The sequence below is a fragment of the Epinephelus moara genome, chromosome 4 (assembly GCF_006386435.1).
Source record: "Epinephelus moara isolate mb chromosome 4, YSFRI_EMoa_1.0, whole genome shotgun sequence".
Taxonomy (NCBI): domain Eukaryota; kingdom Metazoa; phylum Chordata; class Actinopteri; order Perciformes; family Serranidae; genus Epinephelus; species Epinephelus moara.
In genome coordinates this window covers 19,290,276-19,311,284 of record NC_065509.1, presented here as the reverse complement: position 1 = coordinate 19,311,284, position 21,009 = coordinate 19,290,276, and the positions used below count along the sequence as shown (strand labels likewise).

At 39.8% G+C, this 21,009-nt stretch overlaps 3 protein-coding genes across 4 annotated transcripts; 2 read left to right on the top strand and 1 right to left on the bottom strand.

Moving 5' to 3' along the window:
- Window positions 1-980: 980 nt before the first annotated feature.
- On the top strand, window positions 981-4,208 carry gnpda1 (glucosamine-6-phosphate deaminase 1). Of its 2 annotated transcripts, none has more exons than XM_050043053.1 (7): window positions 981-1,135; window positions 1,388-1,515; window positions 2,020-2,121; window positions 2,225-2,407; window positions 2,554-2,738; window positions 2,983-3,157; window positions 3,282-4,208. In XM_050043053.1, exons 2-7 carry the CDS (start codon window positions 1,392-1,394, stop codon window positions 3,341-3,343), a joined length of 831 nt encoding a protein of 276 aa, XP_049899010.1. In that variant the 5' UTR covers window positions 981-1,135; window positions 1,388-1,391; the 3' UTR covers window positions 3,344-4,208. The 2 variants fall into 2 exon arrangements, with proteins under 2 accessions (XP_049899010.1, XP_049899011.1); XM_050043054.1 differs by having other exon boundaries at window positions 1,021-1,141.
- A 2,014-nt stretch (window positions 4,209-6,222) lies between these two features.
- Window positions 6,223-15,578, top strand: LOC126388743 (NEDD4 family-interacting protein 1-like). The gene is made up of 8 exons (XM_050042010.1): window positions 6,223-6,421; window positions 7,601-7,694; window positions 10,181-10,320; window positions 10,457-10,544; window positions 10,966-11,090; window positions 11,226-11,292; window positions 11,403-11,511; window positions 13,925-15,578. The coding sequence occupies exons 1-7, from the start codon at window positions 6,386-6,388 to the stop codon at window positions 11,507-11,509; spliced, it is 657 nt and encodes a 218-aa protein (XP_049897967.1). The 5' UTR covers window positions 6,223-6,385; the 3' UTR covers window positions 11,510-11,511; window positions 13,925-15,578.
- On the bottom strand, window positions 14,391-21,009 carry fgf1a (fibroblast growth factor 1a). The gene is made up of 3 exons (XM_050042011.1): window positions 20,375-21,009; window positions 17,698-17,801; window positions 14,391-17,487 (listed from the first exon to the last, which is right to left on the bottom strand). Exons 1-3 carry the CDS (start codon window positions 20,538-20,540, stop codon window positions 17,287-17,289), a joined length of 471 nt encoding a protein of 156 aa, XP_049897968.1. The 5' UTR covers window positions 20,541-21,009; the 3' UTR covers window positions 14,391-17,286.

Sequence of the window (21,009 nt, the reverse complement as noted above, 5' to 3'; positions counted from 1 at the left end):
AAACTATTTTAATCAGTGTTTTTATCAGTTTTAATCACCTGAGGTCTCATTTATAAAACAGTGCGAAGGATTCATACTAGAAATGTGCGTACAGACAAAGGCCAAAAATGGCGTGCGCCACAAAAATATCTATTATTACTATTTCTACAATCAGGCTTCCACCTCACCATCTGCGTCCCCAATTTCCTGTCTCCAAAATATTTGTAAGCATGGGTCAAAGTTTATCCCATCAAGTCTGTTTTTATACATCACAATTTTTGCGTGGGAAATGGTGCACGTCACTTTCAGGCCTCGTTTTGTCCATAGGCAATGTTTATAAATGAGACCCCTAATCTGTTTGATTTGAGGATGAGGAGACCACCTGAACTATGGACACTGAAGGAATTCTAACCCGGTGAAGTTTCAGCTGGTTGCAATCTACAATCCTCACCACTAGATGTCACTAAATCCCCCTAAAATCTCAAACATTGGAACATTAAATGAACACGTGTGAAGTTTATGTTGTTAGATTGTTTTATTTAGTTAAATTAGAGCTGGGATCACTTGGGCTCATGACCTGAGTATTTCTAAAATCTTAGCCATGGCTGTGCCAGCTATCTTATTAGGTTTAATCAATTTCTTTAATGAGTCATGTAGCTAGCTAGGTTTTTAAATGATAAACAGATGAGATGTAACTTTATGGGCAAAATGTGAACCTGATAAAGACAAGGAATATATAAAATACTTTTATATTGTCCTTGATAAAGAAAGGAAGTTGACTGAAGCAGTAGGACGAAGTTACGTTACTAGTTACTTGTTCCTTAGCAACCACCAACTTTCAGCTAGCAGTCTAGCTAAGAGACTCTTTACGGTAAAATATAACGCAAGCTGTCTTCATACATGTATGTACGTAGCTTGGACATGCGATTGTTATGTTTTAAAGGATGTTGACCACTCGACAGCGCCGTTTTCGGTGATTTCAGGGGCTTTATCCTCATTCAAACCGAACTAGCTATTTTGCTAGCTTGCTGGCTAGCACTGGCTGATGTTCAGTAAACGTCACCTCCGCGGTGAGAGCTGTTTGCATCCCACAGCAGGAAGCACATGACTTCTCCAAATCCTGTCTGCGGCACCTAAAAGCTACAGATACTTCAAGGTAACGGTGTGTGCAAGAAGTCTTTTCTCTTCTTTGTTGGGACTCATAGTTAAATTTGTGGTGTGCGGTGGCGTTGAAGTTGATTCTGTGGCAGCTTGTTGAGCAATTATGTCGTTAACAGTGATGTCATTTTACAGTCGCTGGATGATTCTTACCTTAATGAGTCTAAAGTCTGATCAAGGTGTGTTTTGTCCTGAATTACTTCGAAGTTAAGTGACTTCAGACAAGCTCTTTTCTTGTTTTATTCTCCAGGAAGATGAAGCTGATCATCCTCAATGACTACGACCAGGCAAGCGAGTGGGCTGCAAAGTACATTAGAAACAAGATTTTACTGTTCAAGCCTGGCCCGGACAGATATTTCACCCTGGGGCTTCCCACAGGTAAGAAGGAGCTGTCATCACTGTAAAGCTGTGTTTATTTGTTTCAAAATTCAGTGCAGGAGAAACTGTAGTTTGTAAAATAGTGGTGTATTTCTCCCCACATCAGCTGATAAAGTCTGAGTGGTGGAAATAGCTGTCAGGCTCTTACTTAACCCATGAGGGAAAAATGCTCAAATCGTACTTAGACGTGTACAATAGTGTTGCATGGACCTGCAAGAGCTGTCTTAATGTGTCAGCTTGTCTTTGCTGTGCAGATTACGAGTAAAAAATCAATTATATGTGGTGACATTACATGTTTTGCATGTAAACTCTGCACTGCAAAGATCCAGTGCAGCCATTGCATACATTTGGTGCAGAAAATACAATTATTTCCTCTGAAACATAAAGGAGTTTGGGAAGGAAATGGAAGGACTTGTGTACCGTGACTGAACATGAAATGCCTACATAAGTACTTTAGTTTTCCACTCTGTTATTTTTGCTTTGTAAGCTTTTGCCTATCTTCAGGAAGCACCCCCCTGGGCTGTTACAAGAAACTGATTGAGTACTACAAGAACGGACAAATCTCATTCCAGTATGTAAAAACTTTCAACATGGATGAATATGTAGGTAAGTCTTCACTGTCCTCTTTTCACACGTAAAATGCTTACACACTGAGGAATTATTGAAAGCTGAGATCTTGCATAAGAAACTGTCGTAAAAACCTGTACAGGGCTGCCCAGAGATCACCCTGAGAGCTACCACTCCTTCATGTGGAATAACTTCTTCAAGCACATAGACATAAAATCAGAGAACACCCACATCCTAGATGGCAACGCTGCTGACCTGCAAGCTGAGTGTGAAGCCTTTGAGGAGAAGATAACAGCTGCTGGGGGAATCGAGCTCTTTGTCGGAGGTCAGGAGGTCACAGTGCTGATAATGAATGTCCTGTAACAAACTACACATTTCAGAGTTGTGCTCCATCCCATTCTGGTGTGAAATGATTTTGTAGTCATTGTTGGTGCGGCAGGAAAATTCAAACTTCTCCCTTTGTCCTGTCAGGTATCGGACCAGATGGCCACATTGCCTTCAATGAGCCTGGCTCAAGCCTGGTTTCCAGGACTAGGGTAAAGACCCTGGCAAAGGACACTATCATGGCTAATGCCCGATTCTTTGATGGGGATCTCTCAAAGGTGCCCACCATGGCACTGACTGTGGGAGTGGGCACTGTCATGGATGCAAAAGAGGTTAGAAGCCTAGATGAATATCAGCCATCTGTCCTGTTTTTGTGTTCTGTGTTTTGCTTCTCTTTTATGTTTCTACAAAATCTCAAATACACCATATGTTAGGAAGTATGATTTTCTGTCTGATCTTTGAGTTACAGAAAAGTGCATTACGAAATGATCTTGACATTTTCCTGATGCACCAAAACACACCAGTTGCAAGTTGCTCTTGCTCAGGCCACGGGTCACATTTTCAATTTCTTCTCAGGTCATGATTCTCATCACTGGAGCACACAAGGCATTTGCTTTATACAAAGCTATAGAAGACGGTGTGAATCACATGTGGACAGTGTCTGCGTTCCAGCAGCACCCACAGACTGTTTTTGTATGTGACGAAGACGCCACCCTGGAACTGCGGGTCAAAACTGTAAAGTACTTCAAAGGTGAGAGTTGAACAGAAGCTACAATGTTTAAACTACCATATTTCACCCAGGTTGCATTAAGCAACAATATTTGCAAACCAGGCATGAATCACAAAAAACACGCTGATTCTTGCTCTTTCTTTAGGGATGATGCATGTGCACAACAAGCTGGTGGAGCCACCTTCCTCATTGCCAAAGAAGAACTGAGAAGATCTTATCCAAAATTTGTGGATTCATGATGTGTTTCTCAAAACGTAACACTTTAATGATTCCTTAATCTCCTGCTGGAGATACATTAGTGAACATCAAGCAGTGCTTGGAGTTAACCTCAACTAATCCTTGTAGAAATAATGCGGTGCTAGTATTGTGCAGGCTATTCAGGTTTCCATGTGATTGTTCTGCAGCTTTGCCTCTCATTTGTTCTTTATAATAAAGTGCATTAAATTTTTAATGTCTGTATGACTGTGATTGAGGATATCGCTGTGGTATTCAGCCTGTTCCTCCTGTCACATGACAACACGGAACAACCAATGTGGCCTTCAAGTGCTCCTTGTAAGTTTCTATTTCCAGCACTGTGCTGGAAGTAAAGGCAAAATGGCCCCTTAAACAAATTGCTTTCATGTCTGTTTAAGAGAAACGGAGGAGCTCAGAGTCCTTGTTGCCAGGGATGGAATATAACTAAATGCATTTACTCAAAAGTATCATGGAAGTGCCATATTTATACACACTTTCAAGCTCCTTCTATTTTAATAGAGCATTATGATTTTGTACTTTGTGTGTATACCCACTACATTTTAGGAGCATATATTATTGTTTAGGCTACTCTACTACATTTACCTGATTGCTATAGTTTGGTTACATCACTTTTTATGATTTTATAAACAAACCTTATGATCACATGTAAAATCTGATGCATTGGTCATGAATAAATTACCCTATAACGCTGCCCATCAGTATTGGTAACATGATGACATATACATTAACGTAATACTGGTGAAGGGACCATTCTGCACAATGATGTCTTTTACTTTTCATACTTAAAGTACCTAACAATAAAGTTTTGAATACAGGACTTTTATGTCATGGTGTTGTGTTGAAATCTGTTTCCCTGTCCATATATCTCCCCCTACTCAGGGGTCGGCAACCTTTTCTATCAAAGGAACCGCTTTTGACCAATGATAAATGTAAAATTCTGTGGAGCTGCTAAACATTTTTGAGCCTTACAATGAGGGTAACATAGCCTATTAAGTCTACATTAGCCTATCAACATTAATAATAGCTCTCAATGAGCATTCATTAATATGTTCTCCCACAAGGTGGCTACTCAGCAGTGGGTTTTTTTTATAATTATTTCGTACTTAAAGTTACAGAGTTGGCAGTGAAAGCAACAAATCTGTCCACATACTATTACATTTTCTGTTTTACTCCAAAACTTCTTCTTTTTTGGATTTGGAATCCAGAGCTAACCAAGCAGCAACCTCCGAGGAAGAAAAAAATAAGCCATTGTTGATGGGCCAGAAACTGCAGTTCCTCGAATGGCCACTTGAGGCTGGCTCCTAAACAGAGTAACTCCCCAAAGACCCCCATGTTAAAATGCCCAACTTAACAGCAGAATTAAAAATGTTTACAGCCTGGTACAAAAATGGTTCTGGTCTCTATAGCTAATCTCAACAATTATGACAACTGTATGAGGTAATTTTTTTTTATATATATATTTAACTTTCCTGTTTACATGTTATTAAGGCTCAACATTATGCATAATTAAGGGCGGGACCACTTGAGTGACAGGTTGTCTGTGAGGCATTGCTACCCTCTGTCAGTCAGATCCATCCCTCGTTCTCCCCCTCATCCAAATATGGTCACCTCTGGCTCCAAAAAACTAAGATGGCGACAGCTGAAATGCTGAACTTGTGGCCTCAGAACTGCACTCCACAAACCAACGGGTGACATCATGGTATCTATGTCCGTTATTATATACAATCTTTTGAACTAACCGAGCTAAGAAGACTCAAGACTGCTATCGAGGTTCGACAAAATTTAGAGGAATAGGTGTAGATTTTTTGAGGCACATTTTAGTTGACGAAAGCTTAGAACATTTTTTTACTCAGTATATAGGCTTCACATTTTTACAATCAGAGAATGTGAACATTTCTGTAGGCCTACAACATTAATAAATGTAAATTAAAATGCTTAAAATGATAAGCCTTATTAATTTACATATAATTGTTTGTCAAAGCCACAGGGATCCCCTAGAGATGACCTGAAGAGCCGCATGTGGCTCCGGAGCCACAGGTTGTGTACCCCTGTCCCACAGTCCTGAAAAACCTGGAAAAGTCATGGAATTTCCCAGTAATGTTTCCCAGGCCTGGGAAAGACATGAAGTTATTTAAAATCATTTAAAACTTTGGAAAAATAATGGGATTTTGTTGAGTAATGAAATTGTTACTGTAATCTTTCAGGGCTAACCCCACATGTAATGTAACATAACGGCAAATTTATGTTCCCTGTCTGTCAATGTAATATAGCTCTATTATGCATTGATGTATTACGTTTTGTTAACCATCATGTTTCTTTATTCTCTCCTTGTATTCTGTCTCTACCTTCATGTATGCCATTGCCAGCTAGCTGAAATTATGTTTTTAATAGAGTTTGAATCTGCCATGTTTGAAAAAAAGGCCAGGCAAAAACGTCATTGAGGGTCCTTGAAAAGTCATGAAAAAGTTTTGAAATTTTGTCCATGAGGGCGCCACGCATTAACAAGTAGAAAACACTATTCATCGTGAAAACTCATGTCGATATAACACGTGATATTTCAACTTTGATACACGAACAAATCGTAAACGAATATTCCAATAGCATTTAAGGTAGCATCCTAGCCTGCATTTTTTTCTGTCCTAGGATGGCGAAGCTATAGCCCGCCCTACTCTGCCTCTGATTGGCTCACCCCAATATTCCTGCCCTTATCCTGACCAATCACACTCCTCATACCCAAGTCTAACCAATCCAATCAACGAAGGCAACTAGTATCAGCCAATCAGAGGAAGAGTACGGCGGGTTATGCCTTCGCCATCCGTGGAGAGAAAAAACTCCCCTACCGTCCGGGTGTCATGAGCAGGAGGGGGAGTAGGAAGGAGATGGCCAACTAGGAGGCAACGTTAGCTACTTCGTTGGCGAGATTCTTTTTACACAACACATCTTCACAGCTGAAGTGGAAAGAGGACATTTTAAATATTTTGCTCCTCTTCCACAATGGCGGAACAAAACAGCAACGTCAGATACCAGGAGGTATGTAACAGTTTGCTAGCACGCTAACATGTAGTTAGCTAGCTAGCGTTAGCCGCTACCCAGCTAGCTAACACTAGTCAACATTAGCCTGTCACTGAGAGGAAAACAACGAGCTCAATCGACATTTGTTTACGGGCGGGCCTGAGTTGGCGATAAACATCTCAAGCTTTTATAAAACCAAATTCCTCACGTTGAAATAAACTATTAAACGAATAACAGCGTTTTTGTCACATATATTTTGAAACCAGTGTGACCCATTTTCAGTTAGCAGCTTATTAAGTTACTCATAACGTTAGCAGGTATTGGCTGGCCTGAACAGGAACGCTGTGCATTGACACTTTGTATAGCCTTGAACCAAATCCGTCATCCTACCTGACTGTGCTGTGGCCAGTCCAACATGTCAGTAACTTAAACTCCACAGAGAGAACATGATCCAAATAATAACGTGAAGCCTGCTCCTTTATTGACACACATTGATATGAAGATGAGGTGTGAATTCGTGAGTGCACAGTTTAATTCGGACTATGTAGTTTTGATGACATATCAGAGGTAACTGTGTTACCACTGGCAGAACAAGAGCAGTTAATCCTTTCTGTTTGAAAAAGACAATGGCTGCAGGCACGTCCGTCATGACCACTTGTTGCACAGTATATAAATCAAGTGCGACATCAGTGATACTCCTACCTTGGTATTCTTTGAGTTGGCACAGTATCAGGATGTTTGCTTGCTCAGTACCTGGCCTAAGTATACATAGGGTGTGCAAACCAAGAGGTGCTATGGATAAAATCATCCTTTAATTTCACATTGCAATGTCAACCCACATCATATTGTTATAAAATCACCTGGAAATTCAATTTAGTAAGTGTTTACAGATTTAACAGATGATCTTGTTTGTTTTGGCAGCAATCTGAATCAAGTAACTTCCTCATTGATGTAAAAATCTAGTACTTTCGATCCTGCTCCGTGACTTGCAACTTTGTCACATCAAATTAAATCAGAAATTTTACAAGGCAACTGTTGATTAATATCTGTTGTCTCACAATATATCTAGAGTATTGCTTCCTTTCCTGAAGCCCATGTACTTTGTTTCTTTGCATCATGTCCAACAAGTAGTTTTCCTAAATGTCTTTAATTTAAGTTTAACCCAGTTTGTGTTGTCATTTATTAACTTTTCTTTAGCTGGTGAATGAGGAGGAACCATCCCAGCCATCCCAGGAGAGTCCTGCCCAGGACGCACCACCACCCTACAGCAGCGTTGCTGCAGCAAATGCAGGTTAGGAACCTTCACGGACTGTCCTATAACTCAGAATAAACACAGTTTAGAAGTGGGAGTAATATTGAAATACATAAATACCAGTGCCACTTCATACAAATTCTCTAAGTCTTGCATCCAAAACAGTTAAGAGTGTTGAAGTAGTTAGTGAAATGTGCCCTAAGAATCAAAAGCAAAAATAATCACTGTGAAGAATAGTTTTTTCCACAGTGTCACATTTCAGTCACACAGTGAGAACCTTTTCTGATAGCGTTGCCTTGCATTGGAGCAGGCTAAAGTTGCATCCTACTTTATCACACCTTCAACCTGTATTTTAAAGTTAAAGCTGTCCTAACAGCTGCATTTACCTGCCTCAGATTTCATGAGCTCATCATGTGTTTTTTTAATCTTAAACCCTATTGTGCAATGTAGAAACATCCATCAGATAAATTATTTAAAACAATGGTAAAAAGTACAATATTTCCCACTGAAATCTCACAAATGAAGAACCGATACCTCATAACTCGTATACTGAAGAACAGTACTATAAAGAATAGTGTCAGTCTTCCGCTGTTGCTTGTTTTACACTGCTAGCCTTGGGATGAATAATGTAACAGAGAGTAGCTTGTGTGCAAGGCCTTTTAGAAAGGTCTGCTGTTTGTAATCTCACTTCTTAAGAGGGCATAGGTCAACATGTTGCATAAGTGGGTGTAGCCTTGAGCTCTTCCTGGGTGAGTTTATTGACATGGTCCAATGCTGTTTGTGTTTGAACAACACAAAGGGGCATTTTGGATATCTGCCAAATGACCCAGATAAAAGTCTTGGCTTGTATAAGACAGATCATAGACACTAATGGACACATATACAACTAATGTCTTTCTTCCTGCTGCAACTCATGCCTCCCTGGTCTGGTTTTATAATTGTCTGCTGCTGCTTTTCCTTTTGAAGGAAGTGAAAGTAGATTTTTGTCTGTCAGCAATTAAACCTGCGTAACAGCTGGTAAAGCAGTCAGCATTGGTAAATTTCAGTTCTGCAGTTACCGTCAGCATTTTAAGATACAAATTTGATACTGTAGCAGAATCAAAATAATATTTTCAGACCTTGATTTTATAGAGAGCGTCTTTTATTCATCTATCACTGTGTTTTGTGTATCTGTGTTTATCTGTTAGTGGAGATAACCGATAACAACTGGTAACAGATGTTTCTTTTCTGCTTATAAATATGTGCCAAAATTACAAACGATAGGCCAAGTCATGTTTTATCATTTGCTACTCTTGTGCGTACAGCTTAAATCAGTAATGTTTTTTTTAGTTTACATGTTACTAAATCCAGCTTTAAAGTGAGGGGGATGAAACACTAAAATTGCACACTTAATGTGGTTGGAGATTGTCTCTTAACTCTATTAAAAAGTTAGGTATGTTGCGTCCAACGTCACCGTCAACAGTGAAAATACCACCTTACTGCATTGAATGTATTTTCAGTATTGTTAGTCAGTACGTGTCTTTTTTTACGTTTATATTGTTACCAATAAGACTCCACAATATTTGCTTTGTTTTACAAATTGTATAAAGTTATTGAGTGATTATTGCCTAAATACGTACATGAGATGACTTTTTTGCACAGTGTCAGCTAGGGTTGGGCAATATATGGATTTTACACTGATATCATGATACAAGGCTAGACATCATCTTGGATTTTGGACACTGTAACATTGTAAATGTTGTCCTTCTCTGGATTTAAAGGCAGCTTTAAGTGATGTAAATTTCTAAATTAACCAGACTGTTCTAGCTGTTTTATCGTTTGTCATTACCCACTTAGTCGTTATATTTACATCACTAATGGTTATTTATCAAAAATATCATATGTGAAAGCGTCAGCAGTTAACCGTACAATATCACTGCAATATTGATATTGAGGTATTTGGTCAAAAATATTGTGATATTTGATTTTCTCCACATGACCCAGTTCTAATATCAGCAAGGGGTGGGGAAAAAATCAATACAGCATAGTTTTGTGATATTTTTTTGTGTGGAAATATCATATCGTCACATAGTGCCAGGTATCGATTTTTTAATTATATAAATTATTAATATTACAAATACAAATTAAACTTCAGGTAGCCTACTAGAATGATATTATCACTTGCTTTTTCAGTCCACTAGATACATTTTACTGCAAAAAATGGCTGAAGTGAGATGAACTGACTAAAAAAAACTTTATCTTATTAAATTAAACAGCTATTGACAAAGATTTCCTTTGTGGACATAATTTACAGTTGAAAAAAAGGCAATAAATTGCAATATATTTTATCACAATACTCAGCATATTATAACATTTAAAATCCCAATAATATTTTATCATGCCTTAAGTATTGTGATAATATCGTATCATGGATCTTCTGGTGATTCCCACCCCTAATGTCAGCTATGCTGCAGGATTTTATTAACCACATAGAAGAGTTCACCTCTGTGCCTGGTTGAATAGTCATTTGCTTGTTATCTCTACAGCTTTCTTTGAATACAAAGAAGATGGAGGACGATTTCCAAATCCTCCATCCTACAGCGTTGCCACCACTCTGCCCTCCTATGATGAAGCAGAGAGGAGCAAAGAAGAGGCAGCCATCCCCCTGGTCACTGGAAGAGTCATGGTACACTGATTTAATTTTCAAACAGCATGTAGAAATATTCCTCGTCATGCCGTAGTATTAAACAAAACAACAAAGCAAATTGGAGGTAAGCACAAGTAATTGTAATGTATTTGCATATGTCTTGCTGTTGGCGCAGGAGGACGACTTTGTAGCCAGGGATGACTTTGAAGATGCTGACCAGCTGCGAATAGGAAACGACGGCATCTTCATGCTCACTTTCTTCAGTAAGAACTCATTTCAACGGTCGACATGTTTACTGTGGTTCTTTCTAAAAGAGTAAACTGTCCTTCACTTCAAAGCTGGCTTGTAATCAGACCATTATTCATTATTTATGTATCTGTAGAACTCTGGACAGTGATCATGCACTCTCTTTTAACATTTGTCGTGCAGTAAGTCTTAAATTAGGGCTCTGCCAACGATTTTCTGAATTGAATTTGGCATATTCACAAGGGCTGTTAGATAACGTACTGGGTGCAAATGCCAGCACACTCACTGCACAAGTTTGCTTTCCAGCAAAAGATGGAGGAGGAGAGTGTGTGGCAGCCAGTTTCATGACTTCAAAAACACCTCACATTAAAAATCTTCTACTGCCTATTGGTCATGTTTTAAAAGTGACATATATGTTTGTTTGTTTTTCGTCACCAGTGGCATTCCTCTTCAACTGGATCGGCTTCTTCTTGTCGTTTTGTTTGACCACATCAGCCGCCGGTCGATATGGGGCCATCTCTGGTTTCGGCCTGTCCCTCATCAAATGGGTCCTCATTGTCAGGGTAAGAACTGTTCACTGTATATTCATTAAAACCAGTTTGTATATCAGTATTTCATATCAGTATTTATTGGTATTACTGTAAAGAAAGACTTAAACTACAGCTCTTAACAGATACTACTTTTTTTATTGCTTCCAGTTTTCTACCTACTTCCCCGGTTACTTTGATGGACAGTACTGGTTGTGGTGGGTGTTCCTGGCCCTGGGTAAGTGAGAGATATTATTTTATAAACAAACAGCATTTCCTGCTATTACCCATGATTACATTAAGGTAAATCTCCGATGTTGCATTATTTATCTTTTCTTTGCCCTGCAGGCTTCATGCTGTTCATCAGAGGCTTTGTTAACTACTCCAGAGTGCGTAAACTGGCAGATCCCACCTACGCCACTCTTCCCCGAACAAGGGTACTCTTCATCTATTAGAGGTGAGGTGTTATTAGTGTGGTCACACTCATCGTGGTTTGTCATTGGAGACATGTACATGCACACAGGACTCCAGTCACAGTGAGGGATGAGATTAAGGCAATGATTAAAAAACAAACCAAACCAGAAATATCTGGCATTACTCATCACCCTGCAAGTGTCAAATGCCATTCAAATCTTAAGTAAATAAAGAAGTCAGGGCATAACTCACCTAAATACCTGTTGGAACCGTAGGGAGTTGCGCTGTGGGTAATAGAAGCACCGTGGTTTTTGATGGAAGAAGAATGAATGGAAGCAAAAAGACGATGGTTTGCTTTGCACAGTTTTAGTGAGACCATAGTAGATAACAGCCACGGCAAAACCACATATTGATGCCTACTGGAATGTTTTTCAGTGCAGCTTGTGTTGTCGTAAGTTGTATGTATCCTTTATTCACCAGGTAAAAGTCTCACTGAGATTTAGGGTGCTTTCAGACCTCGAGGTGCTTGCTTTGGTCTGAATCAGGGACTTATTTTGTTACAAATTTTCATTATTGCCTAGAGTTGGTTTGTGTTCTCATGGCAGCATTTACAAGTGGACCAAGTAAAATGTCTTGCGTGAGAAAGCTGCTCTTGATTGGTCAGAATTTCTTTGCTGGAAAAATCCAGGAAGTAAACAAAACATTGAAGAAGAGTACACTTGCAAGATAAATGTGACACTTTCTAATGTCACAATGGAGGGACAACTACGCAGGCTGATTTTAGCGCTGGTCATCGTGGACTATATTGCTGTCATTGTTCATTTTAGGCAAACCATACAGTTTGAAAACGAGGTGCGGCTCCAACTAGAAAACAATGTTTTGATGCATTGGATGTGCTGAATGTGCATATTAAGGCAGTACAGGAGGAGGTGCACATTAATAATCCTCCAGGACTGTAACATGCTCATGTTTAACCCAAACAATGTGTCATGTGACTGCAGTTGGTTCGGATCGAGGTCGGAACACGTTCTCACCACAAACGAACCACACTTGGGGGGGCGAACAAACTTGAGTTTGATTGAACCGAATCAAACGAGGCAGGTTTGAAAGCACCCTTAAAATCTCATTTTTCAAAAGCAACCTGGCGGAGAGGTAGCATAAACATCATTACAAGAATTAACACAAACAGATGAGTACAACTGTCACACATCACACATGAGCAGGCATAAAAGTTAAAATGCAACACAGTTAAATACATAAACATGTACAATTTTCTAAAAACTAACCTAAAGATATGTATTGCTAAAAAGCCAACGTTAGATGTTACCAGTCTAAAAGTTGCAAGTTCAGCATCAATCCTCATCTTTTTACTGTCCGAGAGCCGCCTCCAGCAGTGAAAAGCCACGCCAGTGTTAACTCTTGTTTTGCTTCATTTTAAATCACTTCTTTTCTTTGCCGCCGAACGCAGTTTCTTGCCAGGAGCAAGATGTGGGGTAGTATTAGATGCCACTCAGCTCAGTTTCGGCCATCTTTTGCTTTATGTTGTTGATGTAGCTTTTGTGTTTACTGTCCTACTTCAGGCAGCTGTACTTGTCTCATGTTGGACTGAGTGCAGACTGGGTGCTATAGTAGCCCTTTTACACTGCCTGTTCCAGGCGGGAATGTTGCGCCGTTATTCCGCTTTGCTCTTTTGTATAAAAAGTACGATCGCGGAATGTTGGGGAAAGATTTGACTCACCTTTTAAAGGGGAATACCACCTAAATTAATACTTCCGATATGTTATTTATATGGCCTTGGAAAGTTCATTCAATATTTGTGAACATGAGCTAGTCTGTTAAATCCAGAAACCAGAGAAGTAAACATGTGATTTCATCAAGTATAAAGTGTGGAGCTGCTCCATAGACAATGAATGGGAGTGGACCCACAGACTGTTTGTTTTCTTAACAGGTCTGACCGGCCCCGTTTGGTCATGTATCGTGATGTAGCTTCGAGCAATCAGAGGCTTGAGTTGAACTATTTATAGGCAGCTGACAGACAGAGCCATGATCTGTTTAGAGACCAGTAACAAGGAAAATGAATGGACACATTTAGATAAAAAATGTCGGGCAACATCAGGTAATGTGTGTTTTTAATCTGCTGGAAGGATTTTTCAGTCAAAGGTGAAACAACAAGGTTATGGTGTGATTTGCTGTGCCTCACTCATTAACTTAAACAGAACTGGCATCAAAGCAAAATTCAATCACTGTCAGTGACATCACGACTTTGCTTCTTTTATATTTTCCTCAGATAAATGCGGGGTATTAAAAATGACTTAAGTTAAAATGTTGCCTTAATCTTGTCAGCCGGAGTTATTGATGTGCATGGAAACAGCCACTGACAAACCACAGACATCACCATCACAGCACACGTACATGAATATTAATTATTTGTACATCTTCCTTCAACCTAAACCCAGGACGTTGGATTTGGCAGAAGCGGACATGACCAACACGAACAGTAACTCTGCGAGGAGTTTCAAATTTCGAAGTGAAGACACTTAACCCCAAATCGGCCAGACGAGTTATAGATGAAGACGACTCTCAATAAAATATTCAGGAATTATATCACTTTGTTTTATTTTGTTTTGAGACTTTATTAATGGAAAATGGTTAACAGTAATAGTCCCTCGATGTACTCATTAGTGGCGAATGTTAAGTGCTATTTACATCTGTCTGTAATGTATAAGTAATGCCTTATATCATTTGATGGTAGCGTACGAGCATGCATCTGCCCTTAAGGTCAATAAATAGGGAGTGTCTCATGTTGGTGACACTTGAAGCCAACAGGTATTAATGAATACAACACTCGTTAGACTTGCCACAGCATGCGACACACTTTGTAATCTGCACTAATCATGGTTTTATTGTGACTGTTAGAGGCTGTTTGTTTTTTTAGACCACACATACACTTAGAAAGCAAAGCTGTCATTAGGCTGTAAATGCTGATATAACACATACTTCACTCACCTGTTGGCTTTAAGTAGTGTTGCCCTTTTGTTTAGCCAGGAGGGGGCAGTGTTGTCTGCTGCTTTAGAAACTGTTCATTCACGGCATTGTCATGATGGAACATACATGCTTGCGATTCAAACGCAGTGTCAGCAGAGCACATTAAAATGACATCCATGTATCAGAAGTTATGATTTTGCCTGTTAGATATTTTGTTGTACGTTAAATCAGGTGAATCTATCCACCTGGAAATAGAATTTAGGTTATGGTTTTAATTTAGACAATCCAGTTTGAGCCAGAAACTAGACGGCCACAAATGTCAAGGCGACAAACCCCAGAGCAACTCGGGGATGACAGTGAAGAGATTTTGTGACAGCAACCAAGATTTTTTGTTATGGGCGTTTGAGCACATTTTCTGGTTCACATCCTTAAAAATCTCATGGAGATGTCACAGCCTGACCTTTCCGTGACTCCTCAGTGAGTCAGCAGAGTCAGCATCTCCTTCATTGTGAGTGGAAAAGCTCTGTGATTACAGAAAAGAGTCTGGGCTGTTAATGATCTCGCTCAGACGTTTGGATCGAATTATCTAAGAGCATAAAAATTCCATTTTCAGGTGGGTTTTTGCCTTAAGATTTAATTGACATATGGGGAAGGGAAATCTGTTTTTCTTACTCTTCTTTTATTTGTTTTTTCTTTGAAACTGAGGTGTAAGATGTTAGTTATCTTGTAGGTATAAAGACTATATCAACGAATGTTGTATGCAGGTGCACTTTTAGAAACACAACCAGTAAAACCCAGAGGATGTTCCCATCGTTATTTTAAGTCCCAGACATATAAAAACAAGGAATGACTGACGCTGTGGTTTCTGTTTTATATATTGGTGGGAACGGCATGTTCATGATCTCACCACTGTTGTCATTGGAAGGAGTTCATATGGATTTGAGTCTGATCCAGCAAACTGAAACTGTTTGCCTCATCGGTTAACTTCATATTTCTGCCATTGCTTTGATACAGACCCATTATGCTTATTTCTATGTGATTTAGAGCTGCAACCTTGGGGTTTTGTTGTTATGAAACTGTACAGAAAACGTTTAGTGTTAAATAAATGTCACTTTTAATGCGTCATTTCTGAGTTGTCTGGATTGTGTTACATCAAAGATTGTTACTTACAGGCTGGCATTATGAAACTGAGTTACTGGTGGAAAGTGCATGAAAATAAAAATGTGGCTCAAGCCTGGGGCAGCTTTTATGTGTGTGGAAGGGTGCACTAGGTAATTTTACACATTGGCGACACCAAGTGGCAGTGACGTGTAACTGCTGGAGATATGAAATAACAGTTTTTCAGCTTGACACATTGTTAATTACAGAGAAGTTTAGTGGCTCAGTGGCCCATCTCAAGCTGTTAATTGACACTCTTCTAATCTGCTGAGGCGTTACCCCTCGAGAGCAAAGCGTCAGATGCAGAAAATTCGAACAAGAAAGAACTGGAAGCACATGTCCCCAAGCCAACATTTTCAATCAGTAGGTTACAATGTTGTAAGTGTAGTAGTTTATGACAAATACGAGTTAGTTGCTGCATCTGGTCTAACTGTCCACCAAATTTCACTGACATCTGGAGACAGTTTTTAAGATAATTAAAGGGACAGTTCACCCCCAAATCAAATGTAAATTTGTAATGTAATGTATTTCCTTCTTACTTGTACTGCTTTTTTATTCATCTAGATTGTTTTGGTGTGAGATACTGAGTGTTGGAGATATTGGCTGGATGGCACTCTGCTTGTGGTGCTGAGAGCACCAAAGAAAATACATTTGAAAAACTCAACAGCAGTGGCTCTTCACAGAAACCATGACCCCGTTACTCAAGATAATCCAGAGACTACACGTAGGAACTATGTTCTTTCTGCTAAACTACACCCACCAACCGTATCACCGCACAGAAGGAAGCGTGCATCTACTGCTGGCTCACGTAGCACCACTGAACTAGCTAACATTACAGCTCAGCTTAGGAGGACGCCTTTTTTTTTTTTTTTTACATCTTGCACTGCCACGAGCACGAGCCTCTCGTCCATGAGTAGATGCACACTTCCTTCTGTGCACTGATATGGTTTGTAAGTGTAGTTTAGCAGAAAGGGTTCCTACATGAAACTGCTCACAACAAGGTCTGTGGATTATCTTGAGTAAACATGTCATGATTTCTGGAAAGAGACATTGCTGTTGAGTTTTTACAAATATATTTTTTGGCACTTTGAGCACCTCAAGCCGAGTGCCATCTCGTTCCATTATATTGGAGAGAAGGCAGACATCTCTACAGCTGATATCTCCAACACTCTGCAGCTCACAGCAACACAATCTAGACTGACAAACAGCACTACGGGTAAGAAGAAAATGTTTGAATTTGGGGTGAACTGTCCCTTTAAAAGTTTAGGTAACTAAAAATAATCATACTCCTGGTACTATACAACTTTTTAGTAATAATAGAATGTGTTTTATGGATTATACTGTTTTCTTGTTTGTTCTTTTCATCTGTGCAGTCAGGACATCTGCTACCAACTAAAACAGGATGTTGTTAGTGGACACAAAGATGCTGACACACAGTCTTTTCTCTGGTGCAAAGCTGGCCCTCCAATAATTACGCCTCAGATTAACATTAAAAAGACTTAGCCTCCTTTTGATCTTGACCGATTTGTTTTTGCAAGCCACTGTGTCATCACCTATTTTCGCACCACTTCTTCAAGTCTTGTTCTGGCCCAGTTCATGAGCTAAAACGGTAAAGTAGGTGTATCTGAACAAAACTTCCTCCTGGTGCATTCTGTCTGAGGTATCTCTGTGTTCTTCACTCATCAGACTCACTCAGCTGTCGGGGCAGAAAGAAGACGGCCTTCTGTCCGATGTGAGTCCTTGGACCCAGTTTAGGTTTCCCGTTCTTTTTCAGGCCTACGTACCAGTTCCTCTCCTGATATTTCTGAGGCATATATGTGTTGTAGTGGTTCTCCTCCAGCTTTTCCAGGAAGTAACACTCATCAGTCACTGTGGGCTGAGATGTAAACACAAACAAGAACCAACAGCTGACAGAACTTTAATTTGTTTGGTTTGAGATTGAAAGCGAAAAAATCCAGTCACCACAGAGCGATTAATCATTTACAGCAGATATCACGGAATATTTATCTATATACGTCTGCATCGCTAAGTTTAATTTACTGATTTACTATCACATATCATCATGAGGTCTGTTGTAGATACTCACTGAACTGTACAGTCGCCCCTCGTCGCTCATGGCCAAATATCGCCCGGCTTCTGTTCCACGGATCACCACTACGCCTCTGTCCACAGCTTTGAGCTTTAAAACAACTGCAAGGAGAACACGTGTAATATAACATGAAAATAAATACCATAGCAACAAATGAAACCTGTAAACACGTCTCCTCAAAGATGGGTCGCTTTCTTTTCTGGTAAGAGAAAAATGGCTCTGAGATTCCTCGTCCAAACTTTCAGGCTGTTTGCTCTCAGCTTTAGTCAGCGCACAGATGAATGGGACAGGGGATGTTAAACAATTTTAACTCGTTTAAGTCTACACTGTCAGTCAGTCTCTTCTGCATTTCAACTGGATGTACTCAAGTATAAAACACAGAGCCTTTCGCAACAGAAACAAAATTAATAGATGGCAAATGTGCATTTTATTCGTCTAGTTTCATTAGTTGTATTTACGATGACAGTGCTCACTGATCAACAGAAAGAACTGTAAATGAGATAACCTGACCAGATGTTCTAAATTATAAACATAAATGACACGTCTTATAGGATTTATATACAAATTAATACTTTGCACAAAATATCACAGTACATATGGCAGTTTATAATATTTTCATTATGTCTCTGTAGCCTATTTATCATTTACAAAAAGGCCATACCTCTGAAAACACCATATGTGTCCTGGTCATGTGTGTGTTATACCATTTCACATTTTATTTACATTGATGGTTCAGCTTTCAGTCCCAACGTCTCTGCTGTTTAGTGTTATTTTGCATTTTAGTCCTCATTCAGTTAAGTTCATTAAATGCATTTAAAATTAACTTTAAAGTCAAACAGGGGAGACCTGGGGTAGTTAACACTAGTTTCAACTTATTGAATATTTCTTATTTCCAGTCCCTTTTACTAGCCCGGTGTGGCTGCACATTTTGACAAATACATGTGTCAATTGGCTGTCTGGAAAGAAGCCTAGAAGGACCATTGTTGAACAGAGGAGGTGGCCTTCGACACCACTTATCACCCATCTACAATGCAGTCTTGGGATGACTTCACACCCATTCACACCTGGTCCCATCTAACCCTAACGACACACATGATGGCCAGGTGGGTCAACGACTCACGCGTGACCTTAACAACTCAGAAACTAAGGGCCCACATGTGACCCCAACATCTTTGTAAGGGTTCACACCCACACAGGGTTTAAAGCCTGTGACTCCGCACGGACCCCTTAGAACTGCAGAGGCCTCTGGGATGAGAGGTGAAATGTCTTCAAGAAACGCAAGCAAGTCCAGTTGCCTACGATACAGCAAATGTTTACCATGACCAGGATGACTAAGAATCTTCACCGACGAGACGCCTGGTCTGGTTGACAAGTCTGTTTTTTGTTTTTTGTTTTTTTACAGAAGGTCTTCGGATGTATAAAACCGGGTTGGTGGCTTCTTCAAATTATGTGTCCATTCCTCCTTTACTCTGTAAGTCTTCAGATTTGAAAGGATCAGAAGGGTTTTAATCCAATTTTTGAGTATTGTTTTTACAGGATAAAGTGGTGTTGTGTCGGTGGGCATATTCATACTGGTTTCATTAAACAATTTGATTATGTTTCCCATTGTTGCTGAGCAACAGTTTTGTGTGAGTGGAATTAAAGGCCTGTCCCAAATATAGGCCTGTTTATTTCAGGGATTGAACCAAATATTAGCCTGTGCTATTAATTGAAGTTGTACGGTAATTTATGTTAGACAATGCACACAAATGTTTTCTTTTTAATTAGTTGTGATTAGTCATTATGTGCATTTATGCCAGTGGCTTACATTATGGGGCTGATTGGCACAGTGTTAAAATGCTATAGTTGCAAAAAAAAAAAAGAAACAATTTGAGCATTTAATTCAGACAAGAAACCAAAAACAATAGTATAATAGAATAATAGAATATCTGGCCCATTTTAAAAACCAAACAACTTTTTTGAGCGATTTATCAATAGGTATGTCTAATTACTTTTGCCATTAACCATCTAAAGTAATAATAATAAAAAATAAACAATATAAACAGTGTGTTTAATCTCACAGGATAGTTTTAAACTCTACAAATACAGTTGCTAATTTTACAATTAGCTGCCAGAGTCAGTGGGTCGACCAACCCCGCTTACATTTGACCCAACTTCGTGAAATGATGTTAACCAGCTACCATCACTCATCGCAGACTTTCAGATCTTATATGAACACATAGCTGATTCCTTTGTCTATTAACCAGAAGTAATACATTTATAATACATCTACTCCACAGACCACTTTTTTTTACTTAAGATACTATAAAACTGAAATGTTACCCTCATCAATGAAGTTAGTGACTTTCATATGTTTAAACCTGGTAGAAGAGTACAGGTGAAGAAAGCATTTTGACCTTCAAATGACCAGAAATTAGCTGTGTGCCAACCATCCCCAGTCTCCCCTTCACCTGTGCAACGCACACCTACTTGGGATGCTCTACAGGCAGCTTCCTAATCCCCTTTTAAATGTCAGGAAATGGCTTCCACGTTTTCACCTAAAAGGAGTTTCTTGAGTGCACATTTTTTCCCCTGCTCTTTGAACCTGACACACCTGCAGCAAAGGAAGTGAACGCATCATGTTGTAGGCATGACCTGGATGTAAAGTGCGCTGTGTCGTGCTGCGGTCTCTTACTGTGAGCGTCCCCGTCATCCCTCTGGCCCTGCACCGTCCCATCGGGGAGGATCTGGAGGTGATGTCCGCCATTCATGCAGTACAGCCGAGTCAGCCGCCTGGAGTCCCGCAGCGGGCCGCTCTCCACCGTCTGCTCCTCCGACACTAGCACCTCCTCATCCGTCATCCCGCTCGGAGGACACACAGATGTGTCACCAGCAGGGAGCTTTGTGGGGGAGCTTGGTTTTTGTGAGAAGGAAATCAGCGGAATCAGTCCCCTGCAGTGGTCAGGTGTTTACATGCTCGTGAACGCGCGCAGAGATCAGAGACAGCTGGGCGCGCGTGCCCGACTCCTGGCCTCAGCCTCCAACGGGGATAATGAAGTGTGATCAGTGACCTCAGCCCTGACTACTGCACCTGTGGGAGATAGTGTGGCAATAATAGTGTAGTAATGATAATAAATAAGTTCAGTAATGTTGTATTTTTGTTTATTTTGTTTACCAGCTATCAAACAATTAGGTAATTCATCACCATTCAACACCAGGTCTATATGATGAATATATGAATTATAATTGTTAGCAGTGGTAAAAGACGTGCTCCTTTGCTTCAGTAAAGGTAGCAATACCACAGGGACAAAGATTTTGTTACAAGTTAAA

What these genes read in the sequence shown, in the direction of transcription:
- gnpda1 (XM_050043053.1), top strand. Translation starts at nt 1,392, where the DNA reads ATGAAGCTGATCATCCTCAATGACTACGACCAGGCAAGCGAGTGGGCT. An exon ending in CACCCTGGGGCTTCCCACAG is followed by an intron (nt 1,516 to 2,019) that starts GTAAGAAGGAGC and finishes GCCTATCTTCAG; the next exon opens with GAAGCACCCCCCTGGGCTGT. An exon ending in AATCGAGCTCTTTGTCGGAG is followed by an intron (nt 2,408 to 2,553) that starts GTCAGGAGGTCA and finishes TTGTCCTGTCAG; the next exon opens with GTATCGGACCAGATGGCCAC.
- LOC126388743 (XM_050042010.1), top strand. Translation starts at nt 6,386, where the DNA reads ATGGCGGAACAAAACAGCAACGTCAGATACCAGGAG. An exon ending in CTTCATGCTCACTTTCTTCA is followed by an intron (nt 10,545 to 10,965) that starts GTAAGAACTCAT and finishes TTTCGTCACCAG; the next exon opens with TGGCATTCCTCTTCAACTGG. An exon ending in GTGGGTGTTCCTGGCCCTGG is followed by an intron (nt 11,293 to 11,402) that starts GTAAGTGAGAGA and finishes TTTGCCCTGCAG; the next exon opens with GCTTCATGCTGTTCATCAGA.
- fgf1a (XM_050042011.1), bottom strand. Translation starts at nt 20,540, where the DNA reads ATGACGGATGAGGAGGTGCTAGTGTCGGAGGAGCAGACGGTGGAGAGC. An exon ending in GGATGACGGGGACGCTCACA is followed by an intron (nt 17,802 to 20,374) that starts GTAAGAGACCGC and finishes TTCTCCTTGCAG; the next exon opens with TTGTTTTAAAGCTCAAAGCT. An exon ending in AGGGGCGACTGTACAGTTCA is followed by an intron (nt 17,488 to 17,697) that starts GTGAGTATCTAC and finishes TTTACATCTCAG; the next exon opens with CCCACAGTGACTGATGAGTG.